This window comes from Hyposmocoma kahamanoa, unplaced genomic scaffold (genome assembly GCF_003589595.1).
Source record: "Hyposmocoma kahamanoa isolate Upper Pololo Valley unplaced genomic scaffold, ASM358959v1 88, whole genome shotgun sequence".
Taxonomy (NCBI): domain Eukaryota; kingdom Metazoa; phylum Arthropoda; class Insecta; order Lepidoptera; family Cosmopterigidae; genus Hyposmocoma; species Hyposmocoma kahamanoa.
In genome coordinates, this window is record NW_020654466.1 from 4747244 (window position 1) to 4775233 (window position 27990).

Consider the following 27990-nt stretch of genomic DNA (forward strand, 5'->3'; position numbering starts at 1 on the left):
ACCGTATACTATATAATATAGTGTGATTAGTTTTGTCTTTTATTTCCTCCAATGTGACTGAGAAATATAAATATACATTAATAAAAATGCGACATGTGATCGTCTACAAAATAATACTTATTTAATGTTAAAACAACAATGTTTGTATCTAAAACAATAAGTCTATAATTGCTTATATAATCTACTTTAAATCTTTAAAAATATCACAATATTCAAGCAGCGTTCTGCAGAACGAAGAAGTACGGAGGTTGCAGTCTATTTACTCCAGTGGTGACAAGATTCGGCGCTGGCCCATGCCATTCAAGTCTGTATTTGTCAAAAACCCTAGTTGCTAAGGCTGCTAACATCTTTCCAACAATTCTACTGGCTGGACAAGACTCTCCAAAGGGCATAGATGCTAAAGAATGGGCTCTTGAAGCTTTTAGTGGTTCCCAACCTTCGCTGCACCAACGCTCGGGTATAAATGCTCGCGCTCTGCCCCATTGTTCTTCCAATTTGCTGGTTACACCGTGTGCGAGGACTATATCCACCTGGTAAAAGAAAAATTACCAAAAACATTAAACCTTAGTGTTTCTCTGAAACATTTTTGCCTCCACCTCAGTACATCCGGGACGCTCATGAGAGCGTTAGTTTTTTTTTCAGACCTGGGTATTTATTATTCGGTAAACCTTGAGATCTCATTTATGATGAAGTCTCATAGATTCAGACAGTTTTTTTAAAACTGTTAAATGGTTTCAAAACCGTGAAGAATATATTAAAATATATATCATTGCAGAACATTATTCAAATAAATCCTTGCAAAATTTTGGAAAATAAAATCGATAATCTGAAATACACGACTAGTCTCATCGCGAGTGTAGCAATTTTATAATAACAATAAAGCGCACATACTCGTAATCTCGCACTAGGGAAACCACAGACATATACTTATATATATGTCGGTGAGGGAAACCCATAGATATAGGGGAAACCCTGTATCGCGGGTGCCATGGATACACACATACACAATCACAAATTACACCCTAGGCCTAGACTTATTTATTGGTTCTCGTGTATTTACACGAGAGAAATAAATCTAGGCCATATAAATATTCCTTTCGGAATGGAACCCGGGACCTCTGCGTGGCAGTCTAGCATGGTAACCGTTCGGCCACGGAGGCAGTTTGTCTGATTCTGCAATAGTTAATCTATTTCAAGACCCCTTTAGGGTCGATTCTTCACTAAACTTCTCATTGCAAGTGGTTAATGCTATTTTCGTGGTGGCGGGGGCGCTGATCGCTAGAACTTTGCCACGATGAGGACGACGGGGCGGTGTGGTTCCTATCAGGTGTTGGGAGTGTTCCGGTGCGCATTGTCCATCCCGGTTCTCTCATATTTATGTTTTCTGTGACGAACAGGTCAATGGGAGAGAAGGTATTCCCCGGTATTCGCGGATCAGGAGCTTAGGTTCGAGAACTGAGTGATACGGTCCATACGAACAGCACCGCTTTATTACTATTTCGTCTCCTGCTGCAAACTAGGCCTCTTAAAAAATATAAACAGTTGACAAGAAAGATATAGATAGCTGGCGATTGCTCTAAAAAAGTGTTAGGTACTGCTTATCTTGGTACCTGGAGATACGATTTTTAAACGGAGTTATTTGGAATTCATTTAGAGTTAGCAGCAAGCAAACGATAAGAATATTTAAATGAACTTACACCAGGTGGAACTTCATATCCACCAACAGCCAGTTCTTCCGTGCTACGTCGAACCACTCCACCAGTTGCAGGATGTAGCCTCATTGCTTCCCTTGCACAGGCTGCAATGTACGGCATGTCAGGACATCCGGCGCCAGCGTCTATTGAAGCTGATGCCCAATGGACCTCGTCGTGAGCTCGTTGTTGCTGTGCCGCATGTAGAGACATTTGGTACAACATGCTTACTGCTGTTTGTACAAGCTGTGAAACCGAAAGCATCAGGAACAGGGTACTTGAATTTGTGAAAATTTTGGCCTTTGTTGCATATAGTTAGAACCACACCAATTTAAAAACGAATTTGAAAAATACTATTTATTATGATCACTGCACGGGTTCAATGATATACTCGAAAGTAGATTAAGCTTCCATGTATTGGAAAGCACTAAATAGTGTCATGCAATTTGTGTTGAATCTTATTTCAATATAGTGCCCGTGTTTTTTAAATTTATACTCACGGGATCGACTCCGGCTAGCAGGGCGTCGGCGGCTAAAGGAAGTAATCCGTTTTCTAGAGGTCGTAGTTTATCTAACAGTACTTGTTCTTGCCTCAATTTGCCACTGTTCAGTTCCTGCATAGCTTGTTTTAAAAAGTGTTCGGTCAAGCTGTAAAAAATACATAGATCAATTTTAAATGGATGGAACAGTTTGTAATTAGAGAAGTCTGTTTCGCTTGGATTCATTCATTTGGATTCATTCGTTCATCCAATTTTCGAAAGAAAGCCGAGTACAAATAATATCAAGTACCCACCTAAAATGTGTATCAAAAGCCTTTAAGGCGTTATTGAAGGTCTCCGAATCGGACTTAAGAGTCTTCTCACTCCTAACGAGGAAACTCCCATCTGCTATTTCCCTGGTACACTTCACCATTCGCTCCGCTGCAGTCAACTGTTCTAACGGCTTCTTAGACAAGGAACATAAATCTGGGATATCGTCGTCCATGGATGTCTTTTCTGGTTTTCTGGAACGGTACATCTTTGACGTAATTACCTTAGGCAATATAAACAGATTGTGATTGGGTGATCTTTCTGTTAATTCAATGTAAGAGAAGCATTTATACTGTACAGTAGCCCCAAACCTAACAAAATTGTATATCAAAATCCAGTAGTACCTGTTTTCTTCAGTAGGTATATGCACGGCTCCGTCTAAGCATCCAAGTCTTATTCCAAACATCATGATTCCTAGAGTCTCCAATGCCCATCGGTATATCTCTGTTTCCAACTCTTCATTTAAGGCATTTTCTGCATGGCGGAGATCTCCAAGTCTGAAAGATGTTAACCAAATATTTTGAGACGTTGACGCAGATAGGACATCTAGAGATTATGTTGGGATTTCTTAATTAGTTTGGGATTTCTTGACGGTCCGTGTTTCCATTACTCTGAAACAAATGGAAATCGTACAAGACTTTCATGTATTATTTGTTTATATATATGTCGTTTTTAAATCGTAATGGTGTCGTGTGATAGTACAAGCCAAGTAAAGAGCAATTAAAATTGCGAAGTAAATTAAAATGTCACATTGATAGCAACCGCCAACAATACCTTCTCGTTGCATCTGTGGCAATATCATCGAAGATTTTGTCGTAATTTTTTATCACTGTACCATCTTCGAGAAGTGTTCGTATTGCTGTCCAAATAGCTTTCGATTCGCCCCTGTAAACAAAGAAAAAATAATTTAATATGATACGTATATTTCCGTCTTCTGACGATATATAGCATTGTCTCGTCTGACGACGATCAAAATCATTGCGGTAGACGAAGATGGAAGTATCGTTTGACGTGGGCTATGAATTGTGATTCTACTAAGAAGTGCTACAGCGTCTTGAGTAATTTAAAAAAATTCTAAGCAGTTAAATACTCGTCAGTATAATATAGAGGATTGTCTTTAAGTATTTTGCGGACCTCCGTGGTTGAGTGGCATGCACACCGGTTTGCATGGTGTCGCCATCTCTCAATGTAGAAACTAGTTTTTCTATTTGTCTCGGGTCTGGATGTTTGTGGTACCATCGTTATTTCCGATTTCCATAACACAAGTCCTTTAGCTATTTGCTTTGGGATCAGAGAGACGTATGTGATGTTGAGTTATATTTATATTTAAGTAGTTTGGAATTTTATTTCTTACTCATTCACAGGGCACTTCTGGGTATTGAATCTCTGCTTGCTTAGCGGCGATCGCTCCCAGAAGGGTGGCACTGTGACGTTGCTGTCGTACACCTGACAACAAATATTCAATGTTAGTTTACAATCTTTTTAGAACCTCGACTTGGAGAAACAGAGTTAAACATGTGAGAGTCAGAATGGCGGGTGTATCTTAACGTACCCAGTTGAATTTTGTACCAGAAAAATTGTATCTTGATCAGAACGAAATTCTAGAAATATCAAAGGTATACCTGTCAGATTGATACAAAAAAGGCGGGTATGTGTATCTTAAATTATTTTTCCATCCTCTAAGATCTTGAACTTAGACTATGGAACTATCTTAAATGATCAGTTTTATTTTTAATTTTAAATACTTATTATTCAATAGGCAAGTGGTTACTCGTCTCGCCACCAGACCACTCCTGTTTTTCGTTTGCTAAATAAAATTTCGGTCTTACAAAACGTGAAATGTGAAATGTTTTAGTGAAATAATTATTATTATTAGAGATAGTATTATTTAGCAAAGACAGTTTAACTTTAGAAAATTAGAAAAAATATAAATTTAATGTAACTTAATTAATGAAGAATTAACTAGAATAGATATACATATAGGTAACGTAAAAGAGCGTTATCTTGCCTACAACCTGATGCCCAGGTTGGCAAAGTCTTTAGAATAAGTATAATTTGTATATCTGCAGAGAAATAAATAAATAAATTAGTTCCTGAGAACTAAAGTAGCGGAACTTTGTTCACTTTCATGGCTTATCAAAATAATATTAAAAGATATTCGGTTCAAGGAGTATGAGAATGTTGCCAGACATTTAAGTGTTTTAACACAAGCACCCTGTTTAGTCTTTCTGTCTTGCTCATCGAGTATATAACCAGAAATAGAGACGAAATGTCATTTAATTTATTTGACTTAAACTATTCTGCCATATCATTACGGACAACTGCGCCTCGGTTGACCAGCCCGAATTCGGAACAATTGTTTCACTTCAAATCGACTGGTTTAACATGAGCTTTACTATTATGGATGAAAATTTAAAAATTACATATTTAATATTTAATTACCGATGAAATGTGATTCCGTTTGTTTTATAATTAGATCTTTTGCTGTTTTTCCCACACCACCGCATGGTACAGCCACCCATAGTTAGAGATATTATCTTTATTACAATAAATACAGAATATTTTTGGAATATACGGAGACCTACACACAGGTCAGTTGTTGGCAGTGTACTATTTCAGATTTCTAATTTGTGATATCAGTGCAAGCGAGAGTTGATATTTAAAAGAGATGTAAGGCCCGTTTACCTGATGGGTTGCCAGGGATGGTTGGCCCTTATTTCGTCTCTATATCGGGTCATATCCTTGATGATCTTGCTGAATGTCTTTATTTTTACAAATAGGTTCTATGACGTATGAACACCATGCAATCTTTTTCCGTAACATAAAAAAGTGGTAAACGCTTCAACAAGATTGCGGTAGCAAATGTAGGTACACCGTACTCTAGTTTCACTTTCCCCATGGGATTTTGCCTTTCATCTTCTCACGATAGCTGCTGTGGGAATATTCCCAAATTTTCGTATATGGTTTGGGGAGAATGGTACTTTTCCTTTTTATAGAAAATTACTAGGTCAGACGTTGTTCTGTAGTTTTTTGGCCACAACATAAGTAGCATTAAGTGTGCTCTAATAAGTTCAGTAATTTTTAACATATATGTACGTCCCACTACTAAGCACGAATCTTTTCCAAATAAAGGTAATTTGGTCGAATTACAGTCACATGAAACTTGTCAACTTATGCTATTGCGCCCGTCACTCAGAGACATACTTATGGCGCAGTAGCAGTGCCCGTCAGATCTTTGCGTTTTAAAGCTCTGAGTTGCAATGCAACTGATATGGAAAGGCGTGCCGCTTACCACCAGGCCTACGACTTGTTTGTCCCGTCACGAATATCATAAAAAAAATTAAAACTAAAATTCTTACACTACATTTTATTTTTTCAACAACAATAATTTAATGTTTTTTGGGTATCTATTGCAAAGTTCAGATTAGCTATATTCTTCTGTATTAATCGTAAATAGTAGTATATGTTTATAGGTACAATAAAAATTACAAGTGCAAAATAAAAGATCAGTCCAAAATAAAAATAGTTGTGTCGACAAACGTACGTAAATTAATATTGATAAGGAATTATGATGCTCGCGCACATGGTCATCGCATGTCGGTTTACTCTCCCTGTCACACCGAATCAAGACGTTGATAATTAGAAGTAGACATTTGCATAATTTTTCATTCATTCGTTTATTCATTCAATTATTAATTTTTATTGAATATCACGATGTTTTCATGATATTTAATTGTCATTCAATTATTTTTAGTGAAATTACTCCACTAGTTTGCTATAATTATTAAAACAACGATCGGACACTAAAAAAAATTATACGTACGCAAAATACATCAATACCACATTGTCTGTTTTAGGCTTTACTCTTTTGTTATTTTGCATTCAAAGAAATCGGTAAAGAACGTGGTGCTTTAGTTAGGTTAGGTTAGTCAACAGTTAGCAACGGTGTAAACAAAGAGGGGTCGCTGTTCCACTAAATGGTAAGACCAAGTCTGCACGTGTCTCGGCATGAGTCTCTATGATGAGTGTGAAGACCGCCAGAGATGATATTATAAAAAAAAGAAAAAAAAAGAAAAAAAGATGGCGCAACGTCGTCATGTTTAAACTATTTACGCGGGGGAGTCACTGCCCTCAGTAATGAGGAATATGACGCGAGCAAATTATCGATCATACATCTTATATGTAAAATTGTATTTGTTAGTATTAGTTGCACCACACTATGACTTGTTTTTATAATCTGTGTTTTAAAAATAAATAAAATGTCATGTTGACTTTTGCCTTTCTAAAATGGTTTATTCTTTCTCCCTCAATATTTTTTTTTATAACATCAAGTGACGGAACGAACAAGTCGTATAGTAAGCTACACGCCTGTCCATTACAGTTACAGTGCCACTCAGAGCTTTAAATTGCAAAGATCTGAGGGGCACTGCCACTGCGACCGACAAACTGAGACGTAAGTTGACAAGTCCCATGTGCCTGTAATTTCACAAGCACCCTTACCCTTCAAAACCGGAACACAGTAATGCTGACTTTACTGCTTGGCGGCAGAAATAGGTAAGGTGGCAGTGCTACCCTGGACGAACTCTTTCACAAGGACCGTTACCGCTTAATGCTTAATGCCAAGAAGACAAAATGTGTTTGTTAAATTTGAATTATCTAACGTAAAATCGACTAGTCCAAGCATGGAAATAAACGGAGAAAAGTTAGACCTTGTTAACAAAGCAGTCTTCTTGGAAGTGACCTTAGATAGTAAACTTCAATGGTTTTCACATAATGTCTTCCCTGGCCAGCAGATTAAACTCCACTGCATATGCAGTCCGCAGAATACGTGAGCTTACCGATGTTAGTACTGCTAGACTAGTTTACTTTAGTTACTTCCATAGTATAATATCCTACGGGATTCTCATGTGGGGTAAAGCGGCAAATATTCAAACCATATTTGTATTGCAAAAACTAGCGATTCATTCTGTGTACCGTCTAGGCTCTCGGGTTTTTCTCAGAGAAAAGTTTAAGGAGAGTGGTATCACACTACATTTACTCAAATATTTTATATGCCCGTAAAAATATACGTAATTTCAATAAGAAAGAAGATATCCATAATATTAACCTTACAGCTAAGTCCAAACTCATGGTACCATGATTTCGTTTAACCAAGATAAACGACTCTTTTATGGGGAACTGTATACGTTTTTACAATAAGATTCCGGAGCATATTAAGATTATCATTTGCTAATTTTAAAAACTTCATTAGAAATATTTTGATTGAAAAGTCATATTACAAAATTGAAGACTACGTGTTAGATAAAGATGTATGGAAAGACGACACGGCTCCAGAATCCACACAAATTTGATTCAAAGTGTATTCCATAGCATTTAAGTTTATTTGGAAAGAGCAATCCCTAGAGTTTCTTGCTCGTTCTTCTCAGGGAAGTCAGCGTAGTGAACGAGCAGTAGCTTAATGTGACGTTTTCATGGAATAAATTATCTTTGACTTTGACTTCGACTGCTACTAAACAATGTTTTGTACGCGTGGCAAGTCAGAACGTGTACACAAAACAAACACTATAAGATCAACATAATGGCTGCATAGCCTACGTTAGCATATCACATGATTACATTCGGAATATAATGGCCTACACCCTATTAAAGAAAACCCTTGCCTTACAGAGGCACTATAATAATACGTGCCAGACAACCACACCAATTTCCTGTAGGTACTATGGGAACAACAAAATCGTATGGAGAATACGATTTTTCACATTTCAGAGTTTCCACATACGATTCGTATGTGGAAACTTCTCCCAGACCAAGTTTGCCTTTTGACCTTTTGAAGTCTTGGGATTATTCAGATTCCTCATGTTTACAAGATATTTCATATACTTATAGTCTTATTTTTAACCGACTTCAAACAAAGGAGGAGGTTCTCAATTCGACAAGATACTTTCTTTTCAACAAAAAAGAATCATCAAAATCGGTTAACAAATGTCGGGAGTAATCGCGAAACATACATACTTAACTGCCTCCGTGGCCGAACGGTTACCATGCCGGACTGCCACGCAGAGGTTCGATTCCCGGGCTGGGAGAAATATTTGTATGGCCTACATTTATTTCTCTCGTGAGTTTGGGTGTAATTTGTGGTTGTCTATGTGTGTGTCCGTGGCACCCGCGACACAGGGTCTCCCTATGTTGAATGTGCGCGTTATTATTACTATACAATAAAAAAAAATCAAGTCGAATTGAGACCTCCTCCTTTTTTTTTAAATCGGTTAATTAATGTAGCAACATTTACTTAATACATAATGTATTGGATATAATAAATAGATAATAAATTTATCGTTGTAATTACTACGTAGGTATGTAGCATTCAATTTCACGATTTATTAAATTTTATTACCAACTCACGAGCCAACATTTCTTTCAATTATTAAAAGGTTAATTGGAAGAAATCCTTTTATGGGATAAGCTCGTCTTTGTATGGTAACGTTTTAGATTCTTTGTTAAAATGTTTAATTTGTTTTGTATTACAATAGAGTGTTTACGCACATACAAAATTAACTCCCGAGGCATAACGCCGAACACCCACAGCACAACCAATTCAAAGAAAAGTTCGTTGACCCTTACCCCCCCGGAATCCGTTCCGGTACCTCATCAAGCACTCGCAGTGCCACCGAGGTTATTGTACTTATAATTCAGATCTCTGCCGAACATAAACATCTCTAAAAAATAACACGCTTGGCATGCACATTGACGTAAGCAATGTAACGCCTGTCATACATCCTACGGTAGGTATATATTTATTTATTTAAACTTTATTGTACAATACACTGAAGTACAAATGGCGGACTTAATGCCATAAGGCATTCTCTACCAGTCAACCATTGGGCTAAACAGAAAAAAAACACAATAGGCCGCGTGCGTTTAACTGTCATGGCAAAATACGCTCTATTTCTGTAGCGTTTACGTTTTAATTTAAATGAGCTTTCCGGGCACGCGAGCTAGGCTGGCTTGAATTTGGTCTACGCGGCGGCCGCGCGGTAATTTTATTGAAAGGATTTTAAAAGTTGTTGCATAATAAATGGAATTCAGATTCGTCACTAATGTACACGAAGGCGTGCTAACTGGGCGGTCGCCGCGCGGCGGCCGCGCGAAAACTTTCTTCTCGTGTAACTGGGCGCTCAAGCTTTTAAACATTCATAAATGTACGTAATTTAAAAACTAAAAATATAGCTTTTTTATGATACTAAGTGATGGGACGAACAAGCCGTGTACCTGGTGGTAAGCGACACGCCTGTCCATAACAGTTGCAGTGCCACTCACAGCTTTAAATCGCAAAAATCTGAGGGGCACTGTCACTGCGCCCGTTGCCTTGAGACATAAGTTGACAAATCTCTTTGTGCCTGTAATTTCACCAGCGCCCTTACCCTTCAAAACCGCAACACAGTAATGCTCACATTACTGCTTCGCGGCATAAATAAGTACGGGGTGGCCGAACATCCCTCGACGAACTCTTTCACAAGAAGCTCTACTGCTAGTGAATGATGATTATTAAATATTAATATTACAGTTCGTTTCCCGACGTTATTAGTTTCCTTTCTAGATAATAAAATTAAATAGTCTTTTCGGTTCTTTGAGAACCGAAAAAAACACCGATCTCAAAAGAGCGTGGAATTACTCCATTTGCCAAGTTTTATTGAAATCGGTTACCGGAAAGTGCGCGAAAGCAGATTCATCCCCTAGTTTGCCTGCCTTAGAGGTCGAATATTTTCTTCAAATTTAAATGGGACCACTACTGAGGTACCCTCTTTCCAACATGAAAAGAATCATCAAAATCGGTGCACAAAGTTATCGCGTAACATACGTACAAAAAAATACAGCCGAACTGAGATCCTCCTCTTTCTTAGAAAAATAAAACAGACCGACGCCCAATAAGAGATTTCCAATTAAAAGCTGCTGACTTCTGGCAATAATAATTTCTAAAGAGTACAATACATTGTAACGTTTACGTCACATAAATCACGCGCTTTGTACCACATTTGTATTACTTAAAAATGTATTATTATCAGAATGCCTGTGCTATTTACAATAATAAAATAAACATATTACTCTCGTGCGTCACTAGTTGATGGTTATGTATGATTTATCACTAATAACTTATTATTATGTTACTTAAATCAATATATTTCATTTCTTCTACTGTGAACTGTGAACCTCTACACGCCTACAATTAAATTCATTCTTTTTATAGACACGTTAATATTCGTTATTTAACTGGGAGTACCATGAATGCAAAAAAAATTATTTAATTAGAAAACAGCTTAGGACAATAATCCGTTCATTATTAAGTCTCCTCTATTGGCTCAAATTCCTTTTTTTATTCCGCCAATTTCACGTTACATCCTTCGTCAGCGCAAATACCCTCTGTTCAACTGTCATTTAACCCGCACAGTGACACTAAGACGGACACCATTCTTCGAAGCCCTAGCCGTAATTGAATCCTTAAGCAGAACAAATGATATTGACATGTTCAGCAACACTGAATCAAAATTTCTAACATTCGCTTGTTACTATTTGGTGCCGGTCACCGCCCAAAACTGTGGTCTAAATTCCGCAACCTACGTTTGACCGGTGATCGACTCAACCTTTTTTGTGACTATGACTTACATGTTTAGTTATAAGTATTGTAAGTGTAAGTTGTACAAAATGAATAAATAATTAAATTATTTTCAACTTTAATATTACAAATTCGCGGGCGTAAACTTCAGAAGTTTATAAATTTATTGCAGATCTGACATACCTTCTGTGTACCTTGAAGTACCTATGAAAAATGTCTAATAAGTGTAAATATACGTTACATATGTGATATGTAAGAAAGATGAGTATGGCAGAAGAAACATGAAAGTAGAATTAATGCAGTAGAGATGAGATCTTTGACAAAAATGTATGGAATAAAGTTGAGTGATAGAGAGAAGAATAAAATAATACGTGAAAGCTGTGGCTTGGAAGAGGATGTGGTGTCTAGAATAGAGAAAGATTTATGCGAATGTGTGTGGAAGGGTTTTAAGAAGTTGTCCCAGAACGATTTACATTATCCAGATCAGTGATGTCCTCAAAAAGGCTGGGATCCGAAGTGACAAGAATAAAAGAACTTGTATGAAAAGAGTACTTGATGTATGTGAGAGATGTGTCAGGATAGAGTAAGGTGGCGTTCCATGATCTCTGCCTACCCCTCCAGTGGGACAAGGGCGTGAGGTTATGTATCTGTAATATCATAATTCATGTATTTCAGAGAAGTACAGTGATACACAGTATATCTGTGTACGGCTTCAGAATAGGTACATGAAGGTACAGAGAAGGTACGTCAGATTTGCAATAAATTTATAAAGTTCTGAGAATTAGACTTGGGAACTTGACGTTCACAATTACTTTTGTTGTTTGATGTTTCTAATTACATTACCTACCTACCAATGTAATGTAGATTGAAGTATAAGAATTTATTGAGCGCATTTGCAAAAATTATTATTTTTCCCTCTATGCTAGTAAATAGTATGTATTTCTAAAAGGCATCAGAAGATATGCCTTATATAATAATAATAACGCACACACTCGACATAGCCCCGCACTAGGGAAACCCTGTGTCGCGGGCGCCATGGACACACACATAGACAACGACAAATTACACCCAAACTCACGAGAGAAATAAATGTAGGCCATACAAATATTTCTCCCGGCCCGGGAATCGAACCTGGGACCTCTGCGTGGCAGTCCGGCATGGTAACCGTTCGACCACGGAGGCAGTTAAATAAATACATTGGCAGGCATACGGATACGGCATACAGAGGCAGTTATAGAAATACTTTGTATGTAGTATATCGGTATTTTTAGTTTTTAATACAGTTCTATGTTAAGATGCGTACAGGGAGTTTTGTTAGGGCTCTTTTAACTTAAAATCCACTTCTTAAAAGAACCCCCACAAAATAATTTTTTTTATGACACTAAGTGACGAAATGAACACGTTGTGAGTCTGGTGGTAAGCGACACGCTTGTCCACAGCAGTTGCAGTGCTCTCAGAATTTTTAGCCACAAAGATTGCAGCACGGGCACGGGCCCGTCACCCTTGAGACATAAGGTGACAAGTCCCACGTGCCTGTAATTTCACAAGCACACTTACCCTTCAAATCCGGAACGCAGTAAAGTTCACATTACTGTTTGGCTGCAGAAATAGGTAAAGTAGGCAATGTTACCCTGGACGAACTCTTTCACAAGGGGCTCTACTGCTACTACTTAATGGTGTTAAAATGGTTTACATTTAATTAATTTATTATTTCCTAGATATAGAACATAACTTATCTAAGTATGAATAGTATTATTGATTTTATTGAATACCATGATATTAATTTATTTTTTGTGAAATTACTCCACTAATTTGTTATAATTATTTAATACAAAAATTATTCAATCTGACAGGACCTGTCTTGTTTTTATTTTTGGATCTAAAATCGCGTATATTTGTTTTTTAAAATAAAAGACTCATAGTATGTAGTATATTATTCGTAGTGTTCTTACGTACGTACTTATTATATTTGATTATATTTTTCTATTTGATTTACTAAAGATACATATTGTTAAAATAAATATTTTGCAAATCGTTCATTTATAGGAAGACAGAGGTTGCTTAAATTATGTGTTTGTGTGTGAACCAAATATTGTATTAAATTCACTTCACTTTTGACTTAAAAGAGATATGAAAACTAGCTTTACAAACACTTTTGGAGATTGTTTAGAAAGTAGTTTTGTAACTGTTAGCTGGACTCATTTTTTTATTCCGCGAAGAGACTTTCTAAATTTTGAGTGTCTAAATAAAATGAAACGAAAGCTCTAGTCGGAAATCATAGCCTAAAACCATATGAGGCGTGAAAAGAGAGTAGTGCGAGTCCTGGCTGTGTAGAGTTGTCACGTTATTATTTTACTTGTAGACATAATTTGAAAAAAACAAGGAGCTCATCGCAGTATTCTCGTGCCCTATTGCAATAACCTTTGTTAAATACAGTATTGATATTTTTATCCAATAAATGAAATTCTATTTTCCATTTCATTGCAAACTTTGAATTTGAGGCACTTTTGTTAAAGCGCTAATAAATACAACAATAATCACATGTACTATTCTATTCGCTTCAATTGTATAAAGAAATGGTTCGTGCGAAGACCCGTGGTATTTAACCACTCGCATAATCTCAATGTGAGTGTACATTGAGATTATGCGAGTGGGTGTGTCAGTCGCATAGCGTCGATTTCTGCCGCTCAAGGCCTACCTTAAAGGACTATCCACACACATCAGGGCCATGCCCGGGATGTGGACGGGCCGTGCTCCGTCAGGGGCTCAAAAAAATCGCTACGTCAGCGGGGACTATTGGAATTTTCTATATCCGTCTCCGGGCCGGCGCCTGGACAGGCCCTGAGTTCATACAAACTAGTACGGCCCGTCCACCACGTCCTGGGCACGGCCCTAATGTGTGTGGATAGGCCTTACATTTGCTGCCCCCTCTATTTTCAGGATTACAAAAGTGGTTCGTTCGTCTCGCCTTTGTGGTGATCAGGATATCGTTTTCTCTTTATTTTCGAATTTTAAATAAAAAAATATTAATTGTGACTAGTTAGGGTTCGACCACGCTCGTCATTGCCCCCATTGCTGTGACGCCTGGGGCCATGGCCCTCTCTGCACCCTTCACGCTACGCATTGATGTGCGCGTGCACATATACAAGCCCCACTGGTACGTTTGTATGGAGTTACACTATTTGTCTTATTATACTATGCTAAAACTACGAAAAAAGTCGATGTCAGTACTTAATGGCGGAATAATATTGATGCGTAAACAACGCACCTTCACGTGGTTCCCGCTCTATTGATGAAACTAAATTATGGGCTATGATTTTTCCATGTTGAGATGTTTTTTTTTTTCATAATAACGCACACACTCAACATAGCCCCGCACTAGGGAAACCCTGTGTCGCGGGTGCCATGGACACACACATAGACAACCACAAATTACAGCCAAACTCACGAGAGAAATAAATGTAGGTCATACAAATATTTCGCCCGGCCCAGGAATCGAACCTGGGACCTCTGCGTGGCAGTCCGGCATGGTAACCGTGCGGCCACGGAGGCAGTTAATTTTTGACAGTTTTTTGTTTTATTCTTCCATGATAAGATATGTCCCCACGGAGAGCATTCACCCGTAATGACATTAGATAGTCGAACGTAAAAAATCGGTCTGGGTTATCTCGGAACGAGCAGCTGTAAGCCTTAATAAGCCCCCATACTATTTTAATGCAGAATCAGCTTGAAACGGTTAGGAAACAGCTCCACGTAATAAGAGCGAAGAAGGAAACTGACTTGAAAAGTTACAATTTTGTTGCAAAAGAAACATTTTCTTTTTTTTTATCAAAAAAACTAAGTACTCACAGTCTAAATTGTAAATAATATCCGACTTCAAAAATAAAGGAGGAGGATAACATACACACATCAAAAAAAGTTTGCGATCAGTTTGAAAACTTAACATATTTTTAATATGTGGAAATATTATTAAGAAATATGTAATAAATAGTTTTTTTGTTAAAAATACAACATTAAATAAATAATTAAAATTAAAAACAAATAATAGTATCACTAAAGAGGTTTTTGAAATATTTTTAGAAATTAAAAAATATTTCAAGTTTTAAAAGTGATCGCAAACTTTTTTTGATGTGTGTACGTTTTAAGTATGTTTTCAAATTACTTCATCAATTGTAGATCGATTTTGAAAATTATTTATTTGCTGGTCCCATTGTCACCAAGTCCGAATCTGATGAGGGGATCCCATGGAAATTGAGGGTAATCCTCAAATTTTATAGGCATGTCCGAGCATTTATCGATTTTTCCATTGATTGCGGGCCGATTTTGAAAATAATTTTTTGTTTGAAAGGATATACTCTCGAGGTGGTCCCTGATACTGTTTCGCATTCGTTTCGGCTATAATAATAATAATAATAACGCACACACTCAACATAGCCCCGCACTAGGGAAATCCTGTGTCGCGGGTGTTATGGGCATACACATAGACAATCACAAATTACTAATTATTTTCCACAAATAAAATTCGATTTTTCGCACACACAGTCTAAATTGTAAATAAAAAGTAGGCACACATAGATTCCACTTTGTCTATTTGTGTGCGTTTGTAAACTATTTAGAATTAACAAAAACAAATATCGTTGAAAAATCTCAACGTTCTCAAAAGTTACTATATTACGCGAGAGAGTCAAAAGTTACGAAAAATGTAAGAAATGTAACCATCTGGCAACACTGCCTAACACGCGAATATTTTTTTTTAGAATGCTTATTACAAAGAAATGCTTCAGACGTAACAAATGTTTTAACTTTTATGACATCCAGAAACACGAAAGTGTGCCCATCTATTCAGAGAAATTGGAAGCTTGATTCCGGGTTATTTTTTAAAGAAACTTACCTCTCTCATAATCTCAGGATCGAAAACGTAGAGCACTGGGCGTTTCCTAGAGGCCTTTGCCAGGCGTACCAGGTTCCCATATCTGGACCGAATCCCTTCTAGCAGGCCGAGACCGACTGTGTGGTGGAAACTACCTGTAAGGAGGGATAGAAACATGATATTTAAGGATGAGATGTATTTACGGCATTAATATGAATAACAATGTTCAATAGTTAAAAACTATGACACCGTATCATGCAATGACTAGTCGACCCTATAAACAGTATCCGTATATTGTTTGGCTTATTGTTTGTCGGTGACATAACGTACGTAACTTAATCTTTATTTTCTCAACACATTTTTTTTATATCATCAAACGACGGGACGATAAAGTCGTGCGCGTGGTGGTAAGTGACACGCCTATCCATGACAGTTGCAGTGCCACTCAGAGATTTAAATTACAAAGAACTCACTTACTCACGCTCACGTAACTGCTTGGCGGCAGAAATAGGTAAGGTGGCAGTACTTCCCTGGACGAACTCTCTCACAAGGAGCTCTACTTTAGTAATTTAGTAGCCTAAATGGCGTAAATGGTTTCTTAAACAACAGTGGCTACAGCCTCTTTTCAAGCATAGCTTGGGTGAAGAGGCACCGATCTCCTCGATATGTGCGTGCGTGCGTACGTGTATGTATGTGTGGGTGTAGGTTAGTGAGCTTGTGCTTACTTAAGAATCATTTCTAAATAATCGATAATAGGTAGGAGAAATGTCGACTTTGCAGTCGGTTCATTTAACAAATCCTCACAAATAATTATAAATAGACTTAGCACATGCTTGCAGAATGATCGGGTATTCCTAAATCATAATACGCGTTTGAGGGGGTTCCTATCAATCAAAATATGTTGGATTGTACACACGCTGTCACACACACATCAAGCTACACATTGACCTATCTTGGTCCGTTGCACTGAAGTACTGTAGATTTTCTTTTCCACTTATCTTCACTGCGTCACAAACGCTGATTTTTAGCAGCGATGTGAACGCGCGTTTGTGGTACATCCGTTTGCATCGCGACACTAGCGAATAGCGATGCAGTCGCTTATGTTGAATCATTAAAATGGTGCATCGCGTCTGCATCGAATTCCGCGTGTGTATTGGGCATTCGCAGCCTTACAGCCTGCACCTCAATATACAAACACCTTATCTACAAGTACCTTCATAATATAACTAACATTATTGATTTCTAGATAGGTGTCTTTAGTACCAATATATGTACACTTGTATTGTATTGATATAGTTATACTGGTGTAGATAGTAAAGTTGATAAATCCTACAGCATGATTATTTGGTGGAAATAAACTTTGAAGCATTGTTGCACTTGCATAAATAGCTATGCTGGTAAATCTCTTTGCAAAGAGCAATACAATAATATGATATGTAAGTTCAAAGTACGATTGATTGTAAGACGTCATTGATCGTGCTAAGTCCAATATGAAAGGGTACGCAACTGTTTAGTGTGCACAAGTGAGTGTTTTAAATATTTTATTTTACCGAAGTACGTACTTTATAAGCCGCTGGTGAACAAAGTATTTATAAGAATTAATAAATAATTTTCACAAAGCATTTTATGTACAATCGTCATCATCATCATCAATCCATTTATACGTCCCACTACCGGGCACAGATCACTTCTCAAGCGAGCTTTTAGGCCATAGTCCGCCACAATGCGTGTTGGTGACTTTACGCGTTTTCCAAGTGTTGTGAACCTTCTTCGACATGCAGGTTTCAGGACGGTAGAATTGGTTTTTTGTAACTTTTAAATTGTAAAAATTCCTTTGTGATATTTCTTTCAGAGAATATATTTCAATTAGTTAGTGAATTTAATAAGTAACGTTCACAAAACCAGTTAAGTTCTTTTTTTTATAATATCAAGTGACGGGACAAACAAGTCCCATGCCTGCTGGCAAGCTACACGCCTGTCCATAACAGTTGCAGTGCACTGCGCCCGTCACTCTAGGACATAAGTTGACAAGTCCCATGTGCCTATAATTTCACCAGCAGCCCTTCTAAACCGGAACGCAATAATCCTAACATTACTGCTTGGCAGCAGAAATAGGTAAGGTGGCAGTGCTTCCCTGAACGAGCTCTTTCACAAGTAGAGCTACTGATGCTAAAAGCAGATTATGTAGAGCGATTAAGCCTCATGTTCACAATTAACAAGCAATCTCTGGCTCCAGGTTTTTATACTCCATCTGTAACCCGTGACACGTATTGCTTAGTTAGCAATTAAGTTTACTTACACTTTTATTCTGGAAATCGAACAATAAACAAGTCTCTATAAATCAACACAGTTTCACATTGTCGCTTACGTTCATTTTTAATTATATCAGACAGCGAAATTGACAGCGTGATTATCTTTCATGAGTGTGAAGTTAGAAGAATAAGAACATCGTTAGAAAGAAGAAATTTATTGAAAATACAGAAAAAGAAAATAAGTTACACAAGCATAAATTATAGAAGAAAAATCATAGAAGTGTTTTTTGTTATTCATAAAAATATTTTGTTCTTGAATATTTGCAGTGGCAGTAGAAGAGCTCCTTGTGTAAGAGTTCGTCCAGGGAAACACTGCCATCATACATATTATATTACTTTTTACGTTACGTTACGCTATATTACATAGCATTACTGTGTTCCGGTTTTGAAGGACATGGGTGCTGGTGAAACACATGGGACTTGTCAACTTTATGTCTCAGGGTGACAGTGCCCTTCAGATCTTTGCGATTTAAAGCTCCGAGTGGCACTACAACTGTTATGTGTAGGCGTGTCGCTTACCACCAGGCGCACGACTTGCTCGTCCCGTCACTTGGTCATCCCGATACTTAACCAACGTCTCCTTACAAACCGTGCCAGACAGTGTTTAGTTGGCATAGCGTCTGGCACGGTTTGCTGGGAGACGTTGGTTCGAATCCAACCAGATCGAAGTTAATTTTTTCTAAGTGTTCGATCATTGTTTAATAATTATGACAAACTAGTGGTAATTAATTTTATTAAAAAAAACAATGGAATATTATGGCGGTAAAGTATTCAATAAAACTTAATTTAAAAAAAATGTACTTTTGGTCATTTTTGCTGATGTATTTTTGTTATTTTTTAGCATTTGCTTAAAACTATTTAGGGCTATTATGAAGGCTCCATGGTCCTCTATAGCCGAGTAATAAATCCATTTGTCTAGTTCGATTTATTATTAATTTATTGTTTCCTTTTTTATTTTGATTTGATTTTTTGGCAAAGTATTTACGTTGACGAGATCAACATAATTTTATCAGTACTAACAAAACAGCTGAATGTTCCTAGCAGGGTTAAGTGTTAGCTAAACATAATTAACTCTTATTTCTCTGTGTAAATGTTATATTTTGTAGTTAGAAATGATACATTTTTGCAGCAAGCTTCGAGTGGTATAAAAGCGGTTCTTCCAGTCCATAACTCTATATTTAGAAACGACGGGACCGCCTTCTTTGGTTTATGGTCCCGCCACAACATTTTATTCCTTTATCGAGTGTGGGTAGTAATTACCCGATCCAGTGGCAAAGGGCCCATATAACACGGCTTTATATCGGCTTGCCTAGGAGATATATTCGTCAACTTAGTAGTATTGAATGAAAATGTATTGACTTGAGCAGCAAATGTTTGCTATCATTTTATTACCAGTAGAGTTCCGTGTGAAAGAGTTCCACCAAGGAATTAGTAACTGTACCTATTTCTGCCGTCAAGCAATACTGTGGGCATTACTGTATTCCGGTCTTACGGTGACGGGCGCAGTGGCAGTGCCCCTTATATCTTTGCGATTTATAGTTCTGAGTGGCACTGTAACTGCTATGGACAGGCGTGTCGCTTACCACCAGGCGCACAACCAGTTTGTCCGGCCTCTTGATATCATAAAAAAAGAACACAAATTACCTAATCTCAAACTATAGAAGTCCCTGTACTATGAGTACTAAGCAACGGAAACGATCCAAATTGATCCTACCGGGAATCGAACCCGGGACCTCCTCATCTAGCGCCCACAGCGTAAAAGTGCTCCGAAAAGGACCTCCGAAGTCATCGTAGGTGTTAAACGCAATTCCAAAGCTTACAATAGACGATTTTTCTTACCAATTCTAGGCAATACATGAGCAGAATGCCTCAGCATAGGTAAAGCCAGTGGCCCTGGGATGTCGTTGAAGGGTTTCAAAGCAGTTGCAACGGCTGGCGCAGCGATGTTACGTCGTGGTGGTGACGTCGACGTACGACTACCCGACGACCTTGAGATCTGTCGTCGGGATTGGCGCGGAAACCTGGGGCAACGTTTTTGGTTTAGTGTTTTATTCAGGGACCGACATAAGAACCCGTTATAGGCGTCTCAGATCGGGCAAAATTTTACACAAAATACAAGTAGATAGGGTTGAGTTTATTGTATACTGGTAAAAATTTGGATACCGATAAGTTCACCACTAAAAACTGTCTATATCCATTATTATACATATTACTACAATCTGTACCGTAATGACAAATAGTTTAACATTTACTATAATGAAATTAAGGGTCATATTCCAGGACTCTACTCAATGCTCAAGTCAGGATTTGAGCAGACTTGAGTATGATTTCAAGCACTGGAAATACGACCCTAATGGCAAGGAATTGAATATGATTTTCAGTGCTCACAGCAATACTCAAGTCCTAACTTGAGTATTGAGTAGAATTCTGGAATACGACCCTTAAAATCCTCTAAGCCCACTACTAATTTTGTTTTGTTCTATACGGCTTAAGGTATAACGTTTCGATAATTAATATCTTTGTGGATAACTGTTTGGCCCAAATTATACATGTATTTCAGACAAATATGGAGTTCTTTGTTAGATATAATTACGTAGGCTGCTGTTATTGCTTAATAATAAAAAAATTAAAATAATGCGATAAGAACGAAAAGAAAGTGCGTCTCGCTTTCGCTCAGACCATAAAGTTTTTCTAACTGACTTTATACGATTTTGTATCGATAAATGTAGTGATTCACTAATCGAATAATCTCAGTACAGAGTACTAAAAAACGCACACACACTCAACACAACCCCGCACTAGGGAAACCCTGTGTCGCGGGTGCCATGGACACACACATAAACAACCACAAATTACACCCAAACTCACGAGAGAAATAAATATAGGCCATATAAATATTTCTCCCGGCCCGGGAATCGAACCTGGGACCTCTGAGCTCGGCCACGGAGGCAGTTGGCAGTCCGGCATCGTAACCAAACGGAACTCAAAAGTTCGTGGAATAACATCTATTTATCAAGTAGTTTGCCACTCTTTTTGGTGAAATATTTTCTTCAAATTTAAATGGAACCACACCTGAGGTAAAGAATCATCAAAATCGGTTCACAAATACCGGAGTTATATACATACAAAAAAAGAAAAAAATACTGTCAAATTGAGAACCTTTTCCTTTTTGAAGTCGGTTAAAAATAACGCCTTGGCAATTCTATCGTACCAGTATGAATGTAACATTTTCTTAAAACACGGGCAGACTGCGACATGTTTGCAAATACACTCTTGGCAAACTTTTTTAAGACAATGGTTGTTGCGTCTATATATTTCATATTCATGAACATACATAAGGATTTATTATATACAGATTCATTTAAAATTAAGATACAGTATTAAAAAAATAAAGAAATAAAAATACTCTGAAGAATGTTCAGTAACAACGCGTATCTTGAAATCTGAATAAAAATAAGGAATTGACGCACGCGAAATTTTGCATTGCTAAGTAGCTACTCTGTATTTCACGATCAGAAATAAACTTTACTGTTGATAGAATGAGTAAATTGAATAAAAATATGTGGAAGTCAGATTATATTAGAGTTATAAGATATGTACCTAATGTCCTAGTACAGGGGTGAGCAAGCTTTTTTCATTACGGGCCAGAAAAATATAAGACATTTTATAGAGGTTCAGATTGAAAAAAAGAAACCGCCTTCTGTATTTGTGCTGGAAGCGATACACCACAGAAACCCAACTGCCTCAAGTTGTTATGGAAAGTTTTGAGTCTCGAAGGTCTCGTGTTCCCCGGGATTTTCGATACCGCATCGAGTCCCGATTTATTTTTCCGGGATGCTGAAATGCAGCGAAAGTAAAAGCCTAACTATGACCTCATATTATGTGTATTTGGTTAGGTTGTCAGAGAGTAACAACAAACATTTTTGCTTTAAAAACTTAAATATTTTATTTATTAAACACCGAAGAATACTGACACTATAGACAACTAGTATTTAGTAAAACTATTATTATAGATTGGAATATTTCGGCCCTTATGACACAACTAAATGGTTTCATTCTAAAGACAACAAATTATTTACACCACACTGATTCTGAATCGAAACACGTAAACAATTTTTACTCGTCGAAATTGTTAGTTATGTCAAAGATAGTGGAAGAGATGCTTAGATGATTTGCGAAGTGTCCTTTAGGATTGCTTTGTTATGTATTGTAGAAAATAGTATTCAGAAATTGATGATTTATTTCTACAGTACAGACTGTACACGGCAACTATCGTACAACGTATATGTGGCAGTATAAATAACATAAAGTAGCTATAGAGCTCCTTGTGAAAGAGTTCGTCCAGAGAAGTACTTACTTTACCTATTTCTGTCGCCAAGCAGCAATGTGAGCATTACTGTTTCCGGTTTGGAAGGGTAAGACTCCTGGTAAAATTACAGGTTGACGGGCGCAGTGGCAGTGCCCCTAAGATCTTCGTGGTGGCACTAAGGTGGCACTGCAACTGTTAGGGATAGGCGTGTCGCTTACCATCAGGCGCACGACGTGTTCTTCCCATCACTTGGTATTACAAAAAAAAACTAAAGTCGGACAAAATTGGTAAGCACAATTTAGGCAATTCATTTTGCAAATCGAGCAATGAAAGTCCAAAAAGTCTGTCATGGAATATTATAAATAAAAAAATACGTCGTGGAAGATGTAATAACCAAAGCAGAGAAAGAGATCGAATTTGGACATGTAGAGAGAATGAATGAAAGAAGATTGAAGAAACAGGTTTATAAGGCGAGAGTGAGCGAGTAAGTTGGTAAGGGTCGACCAAGACGAACTTATCATGACCAAATTGAGGACGTCTTAAAGAAACTGCAGGTCAAACTCTTAACCGACGAGCATGTATGAAAGTACTGATGCGTGCTGAAGAAGCAAAGGATGTATATCAAGGTCGCGGTTAGTGGAAGGCCGTTGGGAAAAGGGCGTAAAGCGTAGGCGTACAGGGTTATTATAAATATACTAGCAACTTCGTAGGACTATAGGCTAACATCATAAACAACAACTTTTGTTCCATGTCTATTTACAAAACATAAATTAACTAAAAATAAACTTTTAAATTTTTCGTTGTATTTGAATTTTATTTCATTGTATCTGACACTTTTCAGATCCGTATTTGGTAGTAAGGTAGTAAGTTCAAATGTGACGACCCTCACCTCCACTCCTGCGTTTTGCATCATACGCAAAGAGTTATCACTGTTTACAACGATCTATTTAAATATTATTATTTATGTACGAAAGTATAATCTGATTGTAGCGAATCGCAGCAGACACTACAAATATCTTTTGTAAATCGACTCATCCGTAGGACATAGTGCATTTCGTTCGTTCTTCTTCGCTGTGGATGTCAGATCGACCGTTGTTCGATTTTATATTTCCGAAACGAAATAAGATATATAAATTCTCAAAATACCTTTGCATAGGTCATAGTTTGAATAACGAAATTATTCTCGTAACGTACTTATTCTCTTTTTCCTAATAATCATAAAAAAATTATTAAGTCATGCAACAAAACTTGTTGTTTATGATGTTGGTATTATAGTTACGCGTGGTGCTTAGTAGAGATGCCACGAATATTCGGCTACTATTCGGAATTCGGCCTATTCGGCTACTTTTTTTAATACTACGACTATTCGGCCGAATACCGAGTATCAAATAATGAAAAAAGCACATATTATTCAAAATGTATCATGCATTTTAAACACATATTATTGCTTTAATACATAAAATCAATCGGTGGCAGATTGTGATGAATGAGGACAATTTTTTCAGCATTGGATGGTAACAAACGATTGTGCTTTTCCTCATAAACAACTCCTGCTTCTGAAAATAGCCTCTCACTATAAACACTACTGCCAGGAGACGATAGATAAATCTTAGCAAATTTTGACAGGCTTGGATATACTACTTTGCGATTGCTGACCACCACTTGTAAGGATCTGCCGTCCAATCTAAGCGAACACTTTTCAAATAACAATCAATCTCATGTGCAATAGAACTTTTCTCAACGTCTTCATCATTTTATTATTATCTGTAGCGATTCCTTCTAAACAGGCCCAGGAACTGTCTGTATTGATTCTATCGTTTTACCATTTTTCAACAAAGACACTACACCCCCGTTACCTGTGCACGCAGCCTTATGGGACAGGTTGTCGACACGGGGGCTACTCTCGATCTCCGTCCGACATCCATCCGAAACAATTACTGTCAAATAAGTAATATTTGAGCTAGGTTGCGCTTGAAATGCACAGACAGAACATTTGGCAGCCGAATATTCGACGCTTCGGCCGAGAGCGTGGCCGAATATTCGGTATTCGGCCATATCACTATTCATGTCATCTCTAGTTCTTAGTATTTTACAAATAGCCAATTACGTATCGATTCTGGATTAAGTGGGACACGGTTTACTGTGGCAACACCTAATATGGCAACGATTAATTATATTGTAATCCTTTATATTATTATAAATTATAATATACCTAAACCTTCGCAGAATAAAGCCTAATTTCCTTTGTAGCTTTGACGACTGCAGGTAAACAACGATGTCTAGACGGCTCTTTGTTTACAACGTAGAAACCGGTTGAACTCGTTTCTGCTATCAACACGTGAGAATTTAATTGCGATTATTGTTTCGATGAAGACTTAAAAAAACATGAAATCAAGTTTAAAGAAAAGCATTCGCGCATTTACGTTACACAATTGACCATAAAGTTTATAATGCTATGTATGTACGTACAATATCGTTACAAAAATTCATTTCCATTCCGTTTCGCTGCAATGTAAATTGAGCTTTATATAATAACAAAATACATAATTTTTAGGTCTTTCTAATCTTAATAGTAAAGTCGTAATCCCAAACCCCATCAGGAGGCCTATTGCAACCTCTTAAAACAATATTACTTTAACCTTATATTACCTTTTCGTACCATAACGCGCTTAAAGTAAGCTTATTGTAATGTTAAAACTATGATGTTTTATTGGCAGCTTTGTGAATATTCATTCATTCAGTTCGTACCATTGACCAAGGTCAATGGTTCGTACTAAGTAATATTGCTCTTATGTCAAATTTAGCAATTCTTAAAATAGTTACACGGATGCAATGGAAACAATATTATTTTCAGTTTTATTGTCTTAATATTGATTTGTAATGAATAAAAGTTAAGTTGAACTTATTTATTTACATGTATCTCTTCAATATTTTGTTTATTTTTTATTTCATAGCACATAGTAAATAATTTTTCGTTAAATAAAAATACGTGATGTTTATTTCGTAAAATTACAACAGCGCCATCTATATGCTCCTTGGCGAAACTAACAGTTAACACTAGACTTTGGTTCCGAATTCACAACGTGACTATCAAGACTCAGCTTGTTTTATTTGTTTTTCGTCATGAAAATGCGGAATAATTATTGAAACAACGTAATTTTAATAGATTTTATTATTACATACTTTTCTTTTCTTAACAGTCAAAATTCTCTGAACGTAAATAACATTTAGTACTTAAACATTATACTACGATAAGACGATTCGGAACATCAAAAAAGAAAGAGATGGCATTATATACTTAGTTCACATAGTGTTATCTCTTTCCTATTTTTAGCAAGAAATAGACAATATTGGCAAATCATTCGTTCTTTCAATCACTTTTGCAATAATACATTACTTGGTTGACAGGTTAATATTATAATAAGCTTAGTTTAAGCTTACATTGAAATAAGATTGTTTTTGGAAAGGTTTTGGTAGGCCCCCGGGCCGAGGCCCGAACGTCCCCTGACATGGTGCGCTCCAAGGCCGAGGCCTTGGAGCGCACCATGTCAGGGGACGTTCAATGTTAGTAGTGGTAGCTACGCTAAATAAAATAATAATAAAATGAGTATGAAAAAAATGTTGGACCTAGAAGTTCAAATTTGAATCTGGTTCTGTTCTAGTCAAAATGACTCGAAATAACCACTCTATGCCTATAAACCGTTCAATTTAAACTACATTCTTTATCTTACAAGTATTATGTAGTAATGTACCTAATGTAAATATGTAATATAATATATGCGAATCTGATACGCAGTTTTCCCATTAACCAAGATCAAGGTCATAGAATGAAACAAAATCCGATCGTCCATACACATTGAATAGACAATATAACATTGAGTATAGCTTTCTTGGTCAAGTGTGACTTGTCCACAAAAATGAATAAAATTAATAAATTTTTTTTTAGCTGATCGACTCAGTTGACATGAAAATCGGGACAGTAGTTGGTCAAATTTAATAAAATGTTATTCATTTTGTATATATTTTTTTAATATCGCCAACTCCTGCTGTCCCAGTTTTTTTCTTCTGATACAATGAAGTCATTCTTATAAGAAACTAAGAAACTATTCGCATTTTAAAAAAATATTCATGTTTTATGAAAAAATATTTTATGAAATTCGACCAACTTCTGCCGTTCCCATTTTTTTTATTCCGTACAATGGGGTAATCCGTAAGGATTTATGTAAATAAAACTGAGTTGATCTGCACTAAAAAAAATTTATCAATTTTATTAATTTTTATGAACAACTCACGCTTCACCATAAATTTACTATGCCAAAATTGTTTTCACAAAAAAAAGACTTAGTGGTTTCTAAGACAGTTTCCTAGTATCTTCTATGGTTTCGGATTTCCACATACTGTTCCATTAAAAAAAACACTCTGTATAATATAAGGTAAATATACCAAAAGACGCCAATAATATTGAAAACCTTGATGTATTTTAAACTGCCTATTAACATTGGCAAGTTAAAGTTTTGTTTTTAAGGTCGGAAGTAATTATGTTTCTTTTTTTTCGTCTTATCTGGTCATGTTTAAAGTTAGTAAAACGATATTCTGTAAATAGTCTATAGGTGCTTCTAGTGTTTTGTTCATGTAGTTTCGTTTTTATCGTAACTAAGTTTATTTAGTTTTCTTCATTCCGTTCTCTTTTTCTTTGAAATTGTTATAGCTTTTACATAACTGTTTAATAGTGATTGTTTTTGTATATATGCTTACGAGTACTTTACCGAGTTCTTAGGCCTTCGTGATTGTTACATATTGGATATAAAACTATTATTTCGGATCTAAATCGTGCATTAAAAAAAAATTATATGTGTATATTTCTTATTTCAAGCACATCATCGTTTCGGGCCCTTTATACGTCCCATGGTCACGGTTGACTGACAGCCATTTCATTAAAATACTTTACGTTTACCATATTTTAACAGACTAGAATTAATGTTTGTTGACGTAAATGTAAATAACTATACGGGTATATAGAAAACAATTAGTTTATAATAAGATGTGTAATTTAATAAGATAATTTGGTAGATAGAAATTTACTTATTTTTATGTTACAAGTATATTATGTTATGTAAAGATATAAAATTACATGTAGCAAATATTAAGGAACTTGCGTTCAAATGTGTAATCTAAAAAAATACTAATTGTAGAGCTTATGCTGTGGGTCATAATATCTAAATATTAACAGTCAAAATAATTTATAAATTATGTACTTACATGCATTGTCGAAGCAAAAGGGTTGAGTTCGCCATTTTACAATTATGTTTACAAATATAATAATCACTCAAATATACTGTGAAAAGTTACAGTACGGTTTTCAAAATTAGAAGCATATTCACTTTCACA

General features: G+C 36.6%; 1 protein-coding gene across 1 annotated transcript; it reads right to left on the reverse strand.

Moving 5' to 3' along the window:
* Positions 1–8: 8 nt before the first annotated feature.
* On the reverse strand, positions 9–27967 carry LOC113235699 (probable cytochrome P450 301a1, mitochondrial). The gene is made up of 10 exons (XM_026471556.1): positions 27862–27967; positions 20133–20314; positions 16003–16136; positions 3855–3946; positions 3275–3385; positions 2845–2997; positions 2485–2694; positions 2192–2339; positions 1698–1937; positions 9–530 (listed from the first exon to the last, which is right to left on the reverse strand). The coding sequence occupies exons 1-10, from the start codon at positions 27894–27896 to the stop codon at positions 213–215; spliced, it is 1623 nt and encodes a 540-aa protein (XP_026327341.1). The 5' UTR covers positions 27897–27967; the 3' UTR covers positions 9–212.
* Between the last annotated feature and the right edge of the window lie 23 nt (positions 27968–27990).